General features: G+C 37.9%; 1 protein-coding gene across 3 annotated transcripts in view; it reads right to left on the bottom strand.

The window, feature by feature from the left end:
- Positions 1-8,328, bottom strand: part of PIK3C2G (phosphatidylinositol-4-phosphate 3-kinase, catalytic subunit type 2 gamma) — a 415,055-nt gene that overhangs the window by 285,171 nt on the left and 121,556 nt on the right. For all 3 annotated transcript variants that reach the window (XM_011975453.1, XM_011975454.1, XM_011975455.1), the window contains one exon: positions 1,149-1,279. In XM_011975453.1, the coding sequence (XP_011830843.1) occupies positions 1,149-1,279 (131 nt within the window). The remainder of the gene's footprint in view (positions 1-1,148; positions 1,280-8,328) is intronic.

The raw sequence follows: 8,328 nt of genomic DNA, 5'->3' as shown, positions 1-8,328 counted from the left end.
AACATTGAAATTAGAGAGTAGGAAAGTAGCAAGATTACTCGAAAGAAAACTGATCACACTCATTGCCCTAGTATGGGATGGCCCAAGCTGATTCCTCCTCCCGAAAATGACTCTACCATCTGCCAAGTTGATCAACTCAAAATTTTGGACTCTCTATTGGCTTAACCTTGACTCTTTAATTTCTTAATGGACTTACTACAAAATTCTAATTAATCATCAAGTTATGTCTTCTCAACTGCCAAAATATGTCTCTCAAATCTAGCCACCTCTATTAATATCCACTGCTATCATCTTAGTTCTAGCCATCATGATCTCTTGCCTAAACTGTTACATTCACCTCCTTGCTGTGCTGCTTGCTTCTACTGTCACATCCACTCCAATCCATTCTGCAACTTGTGGTCAAAGGGATCATTCAAGATTCTTCTGCTCACGTAATTCCCTTGTTCAAAACCTTCACATTAATTTTCACTCTTGGAGTAAAGTCTGTTATCATGTTATATATCTTTTCTCTCTCACACACACATACAGAGAGAGAGAGAGAGAGAGAGAGACAGACAGACTTTTTTAGTCTGATGCCTTTGGCATGTTATTAATGAGCATAATCAGCTGTGACATGCATTTTGCCCCTAACAAGTACAAATGCCACTAATTCCCTAATAGTTCTTTTCGGGATTTTGGTTCTATTCAAAGAATTATCGTTTTACAAAGTACTCCTTAGTCACTAATTTTGTGCTGTTAAAACAAGACTTATTTCTTTACTGCTCTTTTTAAAATCTGCCTTAATTAAATGTTGCTTTTCCCTGTTGACTAAAACAACTTTCTACCTCCTGGAAGGAAGGTTGAGAGATGGTCTATCACTGCTGTGTGCTGATATACATCTGATCACTCTCTGCTTTGTTATTTTGAACTGAGTAATTTCCAAACTTTTTACTTTTCCTTAAGACCACAGGAAACAAATCGTTAAAAGCACACAGAATTACTTATTTACGTCCTAAACATTAATTAACCATCCAATAAGCATGACATTAGGAAATGAAATGAGTTATGTAGGAAGGAAGGCTCACTCTTTGAAGATGTCATGCTTCAAGAATGATTGAGGAAATCATAAACAGCGGGCAAAATTCACTTACAAGACCTAGGTCACTTACAGTAGGGGAGTCTGTTTCTGTGAAAGTCTGGCAATATGTTTTAAACACTCCTTTGGTGGCTCTTCAAGATTACTTCCATTTTCTTCAGAATCAGGTTTCACATACTCCCACCCAGTAGCTGGAAAATCAATCTGAAAGAAAAAAAAAGATTTGATATGTGTTGAAAGTGTCTCAGAATACATTATTGATTTAATACTCCTATCTTAGATTTATAGAAACTAAAGAATGGAACAACTTCTATTTTTTCTGTGTTATTTATAATTTTACAATAATTTCTAAAATAATTATTAGAGGTTGGACTTAGGATCTAAATAGACAAGGTATTTAGCCAATTATTTATACAAATAATTGTATAAATAATTACAGATGGGTCACCTGTAATGTTGTCTGAGGGAAAATAAGAGAAATAATAATATACAATCTCTCCATAAAGATTAATATGTTACATTTTTGGTTAATGCTGACATTATATCCTTTTTACATTTCAGTGTTAAAATGTCTCCTTATGAAATGATGAAATTTAACATTGGTAATAATGCTATTTTCAAGTAACCTGCTTGAGAAAATAGAATTAATCTATATTGATCTCTAGTTCATGAAATCTGCAAGTCTGGGAATCATTTTGTACACAGGAGTGAGCTCTTCTTTGATAAAGAACTGTTGTGTTAGTAAAAAGTCAAATAGAATATTTCTGCTTTGGTTCTGTAGTTCAGATTTATAGACAGTTCCAGAACCCGGCCTCCTTTTTTTCCTGGCTCAATCTACTTACCATTAAACCATGTTTCAGTGATTCAGAATCTGATTCTAGTAAATAAAATTACAGTTAACAAAAAGGCAGTTCCAGACTATGTAAATAAGCTGGATATTTTAGGGCTCCATAGGTTTGCCTAAGGTTATCACACATACTGTTTTTTTTTTCATTTTAATATTAGAAATCCCACAGACATTATTTTTTTCTGCTGAATTATGTTGGGTTGGAATCTCAGAGAAAATTGAGGAACCTTACAAAGCAGATGGTATGAGTTTCAGTTTGAAATACAGTTTAATATTTTTGAGCACTTATTTATTTGAAAAAGTTTTAGTAATTTCATTCTATAACCTCTAGCATTTGTTATAATTTTTGTGTTTGATATAATCTGCGTTACAGTGTATCAATTACTCCAACATGGTAAAAGAAACAAGTACGAGATCAGCTTAACTGAAACATTACAGCAAAGTTTGCCTCTTGACAAAAATTGATCTTGAAAGATGAACTTTGGTACCTTACAGGGAAGGGCATCCAGTAGGAGCAAGTTACATGCTACTCTTTATATGGACAAATATTTTTAAATAGCTCTTAATGAGTTAGTACAATGTTATGTTGATACTAAGTAAATGGCATAGTGGATGAGAAAACTGAGAAGAGTAGATGAGCATACAAAATAACTCCTGTGTACAAACCTGTAATAAACTATTTGTATATATTTCACGTAGGAAACAATTTTTATTTCTGTTACGTGAGTGAGATCTTTTATCAAATTGCATTTTTTCACGAATTATGAGGCTAAATAGCTACTGATTCTTGAGTTGCTATAGAAAGTAATGGAATTTTTCCTAGTTGCCTTTTGTACTCTTTATAAGAGAAAACTTCCCCAAAACTATGCTTTAATGCATTTGCTTTAGAACACTTTTAGGCACCATACATTATGGAAGATATAAGTAATATCTATTATTTTCTGATAACTTAAAGTCTAATTGAGGAGAAAAGGCACACACATTAACAATTAAAATAGAGAATAATAAATACATAGCACCCCAAAGCTGTGCTTCACTGTTGTGCTTTCAGTACTGACAAGCATTTGACTCTGTTCTTTCTCCTTCTATGGCTGTGGCTAACCAAGCCTGGCCTTAGTCTCAAATTTCTTTTTAAAGGAATGCTCCAGGAGATGTACTCAAATGTCAGCATTGCATGCGTCATGACATCTATTTTTCACATTCCTGGGTAAGCCTTGAGGATACACTCCTGATTTTAACAACAACAACAACAACAACAACAACAATATGGGTTTTTGGGGGGAATAGAGGAAGATATTCAAAGCTGGTAATGCTCCCTTCTAATTCACACCTCCTTACACATTTGGATATCAACTTCTTGTGTTCCAATGATTCATCTCGCTTCATTTCTTCTGCTCATCCTTTGTCATTCACACTAGGCCACCGTGATTTCTATTATGGCTTCATGACTTGGCACTGCTTAAGGGAGCTGTTGTGAATGTCCCCAGAGTCCATGCCCCACAACCATAGCCATAAGGTGCCCCTGGGCCAATTTTGGGTTCCCATGATTCTGTTAGATTATCCAACAACTTCCACTTTGACTGTGTGTGGTTTGGTATTATAAGACACACGTGCTGGGCGTGATGTCTCATGCCTGTAATCCCAGGACTTTGGGATACTGAAGCAGACAGATCACTTGAGGTGAGCAGTTCGAGACCAGCCTGGCCAACATGGTGAAACCCTGTGTCTATTAAAAATATAAAAATTAGCCACGTAAGGTGGCATACGCCTGTAATTCCAGCTACTTGGGAGGCTGAGGCACGAGACAGAATTGCTTGAACCATGGAGCTGGAGGTTGCAGTGAGCTGAGATCGCGTGCCACTGCACTCCAGCTGGGGTGATGGAGTGAGACACTGTCTCACAAAAAAGAAAAGAAAAGACATACGCATGTTAGACCCTGAGTTCTATTGCAGTTCAGAGGAAGGAAGGATAACTGCTAACTGGGTGGCAATTGTGGTGAGTCTGAAAAAAGGAGTTGTAAAAGAGGGATCCATATGGTGGTTTTGGAGTGAGGAAAAAAAGGATCTCTGTTACATTAGAAATCAAAATATAACGTGTTCTAAAACCTCTGTATCAATGATAAGACTGGTGCTTCTTCCTAACACTGACGATAATGGAAGATAAGCATGTACTAAAATGTTAGATGAAGTAAAACATTTTGAATGAGTAAGATCTGTGGTTTAAGGAGACGTCTCACTTAGCTAAAAGGAAGAGCTAAACATTTTGGTATTCAGGTTCAGATAAGTGGACCAAAGGGCTAAATTGAGACATACCTGTGGGCGGTGTTTTTGTAGTCATCAGAAATACGGATACATATCATTAATTTAACAAATAAATTATTCCAACTGCTGTGTTAGATGCTTGTGATATAATACCTTCAATGCCACCAGAGATCACTCAGTCAGTGGAAAGGAATAGGATGTGGTAAATGTGCTGATAAAAATGCTATTGGGTATTACGTGAACATAGAAGAAGGGCACTTATCTCTGCTTGGTCTGAGAAGAGTGGAGGGGGTAAGGAAGAGATTTCTAGAGGGTCCATGGATGGAAAAAGATGAATCTCATTTACACAGAGTCAGAGGACGGGTGGACAGTGGAGGGTGAAGGGGAGAGGGCACATTATAGACAGGGAACAGTATTCATAAATTTACGTAAGTTGAAAGCAGGACAGTGCATGTCAGAAATGACAACATTTTCAAAGTTGTTGATGCTTAAAGTGTCAAACAGGGACTGGCAAGAGAAGCAATGGAAGAGGGGTCATGCTACAGAGGTTGGCCTTAATCCTCTGGGTAGCACTGAGTTATTGAAGAGTCTAAGCAGGGAACTGGCAGGTTCAGACTTAAGTTTTAGAAGGATCACCCTTGTGACTCCATAAATTTTAGATTAGAGAATGACAAAACTAAAGCCAAGGAAACCAGAAGATGAGGTGAGGAATTGAGAGGATAGGCAATAAAAATATAGAAGATAAATTGGCAGGATGTAGTATGGACTGGATATGAGTAGAGAGAAAGAAGGAAGGAGGCAAGAAAAACAGGTAGGTGTGTGGGGGGCATGAACAGACATAAAGAATTCAGAGGGTGAAAGTAATTTTGGAGAGGAAGTGGGCTCCGTTTGGGGCATGTTTCATTTGAAGCTGCCAATAGAATATCCAGGTGGGAGTTTCAGCAAGTATGCGGCTATATTTGTCTGAATCTTGAGGTGTGAAGAAGTCTGAACTAGAGATACAGACTCAGAAGTACACTTACATAGATATTGAGACAAGAACCTTAGAAATGTAGGAGACCCAGTAATTCCATGGCTCAGTATGTATTCAAGAAAGATGAAAACATGTTCACACAAAAACGTGCCCATAGGCATTCATAACAGCAATATTCTTAATAGCTAAATAGTGGAAAGAATCCAAATGTACATTGACTGATAAATTAATAAATAAAAGATGGTATATTCATATGTACATATTATAATAATGTAATACTATTGTATAAAAATGTATATGTAATATAGAAAAAGGAATGAATCCCAATTGGGGCTACCACCTGGATGCCCTTTAAAATATTATGCTAAGTGACAGAAGCTGGCCACAAATAAGATCACAGATTGTATGATTCCATTTACATGAAATGCCCCAAATAGTCAAATTCATAGACACAGGAAGAAGATTAGTGGTTGCTTAGGATTGGGGGAATAGGAGGTGAGAGCTAAGGGGTATGGGATTTCTTTTTTGATGTGATGAAAATGATCTGAAATTGACTGCGGTGATAGTTGCATGTACCTGTGAAAATACTAAAAACTACTGAATTGCACACTTTAAATGGGAGGATAGTATGGTATGTGAATTATATCTCAAGAAAGCTGTTGTTTTTTTTTTTTAAAGAAAATAAATGAATGAGAGCATCCAGGGAGAATATGTGCACTGTGCAGGGCAGCGGGCTGCAGACTGAACCTTTGAGAATTGTCCTTGGTGAGAGCCTGGGAAGGAGACAAAGGATGACCAGAGAGCAGTGGAAGGAGATAACCGAGGGCAGTAACACCAAAGCCAGAGGAGGAGGGGGTTCAGTTCTGTGGAAGGAGGAGGGAGAAAGTTCAATCTCTGAAGAAGAGGAGGGAGTTCAGTTACGGGGAAGAGACAGACAGTGCCAAGAAGAGCAGAGGGAGGGCTAGCCTGATGAGGACTGAAAACCACCACTGGATTTGGCACCTAGGAATCAGCAGGTACCTAACCACAGTTAAGAGTGGTGGCAAGCCAGAATACAGTGATTTTAGATACAAATGGGGAGGTGAGGAAGTAGAGAAACATAGATCCCGGCACTTTGAGAGGCCAAGATGAGGTGGATTACCTGAGGTCAGGAGTTCAAAACCAATCTGGCCAACATGGTGAAATACCATCTCTACTAAGTTACAAAAATTAGCTGGGCATGGTGGCGTGCACCTGTAATCCCAGCTACTCGGGAGGCTGAGGCAGGAGAATTGTTTGAGCCCAGGAGGAGGAGGTTTCAGTGAGCCGAGTTCGTGCCACTGCACTCCAGCCTGGGCGACAGAGTGAGACTTTGTCTCCAAAAAATAATAATAATAAAGAAACATAGACTAGAACAAGAACTGCATGAATTCCTATGAAACAGCTCTGCATTTAGTGCTTGAATATGTGACAGAGCTGTTCCACTACATTGCATTCAGGGAGAGGCAGGAAGTTGAGGGAGATCCAGGCTAAGTGAGTCAAGCAATAACTTATGTGTCATCTGCCTCCATTTCTGAACTAAAATCTATTTTACTCTGTCCACTGCTTCCAGTTGGTACCTCAATCAACCATAGGACCTGAAAAAAGTATTGCCTGAAAGCGATCACATCTGTGTCATATCGCACCCCTTTTCATACCGGAGTGGCTGCAGCATGGCGGTAACCACTGTCTAATCAGGACAGTCAGAAAAGTGAAGTCAGGTAGGCTTGGTATAATCTTTTCATTATGCAGAGGATAAAATAGGTTAGGTGACTTATTCAAGGTCATAAAGTTTTCTGTAAAAGAAAGACTGGAATCCAGATTTTCTAACTCTCAGTCAAATGTCTTTCCCTGAGACTCATACTAACTCCTTAATGAAATACTGGATGCAGAACTTGGTTGTAATTTCATCATCTCATAATCCTTAAGTTGAAAGATTGTGCTCTAAATTTAGCCGACTATTCAATTAAACTGATAGTCTTAAAGGTTTTGTCTTTACTACCTTAATAACTCTTATTTTATATATTGCATCACCAATTAAAATCATGCTGAGAGGCTTTTAATGTATCTACGCAATTTGAAATTATTTTGTAAAAATGGGATGGTTTAACTTTTGCATACTGTGGAATGATTTACATGCCCCTCTTCCACTTATTTTTAAGATGAATTATGTTATGGATCCAGATCTTTACCTGGAAATCTGTGCCACTATTGAATATTTGAAGTTTTCCTTCAGATTCCACTTGCCAAAATCTGTGTTCATAAAGGAACTATTCACCTCATCCTGAGAAGTATCAAGGATAGTCTCATCTGATAGATTTTCTTTTCCTTCTTCTACCACCATCACTCTTCTCTGCCCCATAGAACCTTAAAATCATGAATTTATATCCACAAAACTCTGACAATGGTCATACTTGAAAATTTTCATTAAGCTGAGGTGGTTTGGACCTGTCAAGAAATAGTTTGATAGAAAATACATTTGTCCTCCTAAAGAAAGATCACTTATATCTACACTTAGGCTCCCCATAGGTCTATATAAAATGCAAGGTATCTCAAACTGAGTTCATCTTATTACCCTGTTGAAGACTGTCTGTCCTTTCTCTGTGTTCATTCTTAAAACTGAAGATATTACTATGAACTCAGGAACTCAATTTTCTGTCTGTGTTTCCCTATATATTTCCTTCATATAGTTGCACCCCTTTCTGTTTAAAAAAAGTTTCTAAAATCTACCATTTAATTTTTTTTTCTTAGTTTTTGGCCCTATGATCCTTAACTTAGATCATTAAAATATTCTTCTAATATTTTAGTCCAGGCTGGGTGCAGTGGCTCATGTCTGTAATCCCAACAGTTTGGCATGCTGAGGCAGGAGGATTGCCTGAGGTCAGGAGTTCAAGACCAGCATGAGCAACATAGTGAGACTCCCATCACTACAAAAATAAATAAATAAGAAAAAAATAACAGGGCGTGGTGGCATGCACTTGTGGTTCCAGCTACTTGAAAGGCTGAGATGACAGAATAATTGGAACCCAGGATGTGGAGGCTGCAGTGAGCTATGGTTATTCCACTGCACTCCAGTCTGGGTGACAGAGTGAGCCCCTGTGTCAACAAAACACAGCAAAACAAAAACAACAACAACAACAACAGTCTCAAAAAA

This window comes from Mandrillus leucophaeus, unplaced genomic scaffold, assembly GCF_000951045.1.
Source record: "Mandrillus leucophaeus isolate KB7577 unplaced genomic scaffold, Mleu.le_1.0 Scaffold156, whole genome shotgun sequence".
Taxonomy (NCBI): Eukaryota; Metazoa; Chordata; class Mammalia; order Primates; family Cercopithecidae; genus Mandrillus; species Mandrillus leucophaeus.
Note: the sequence above shows the minus strand (reverse complement) of the source record. Positions and strands in the feature narration are given on the sequence as shown.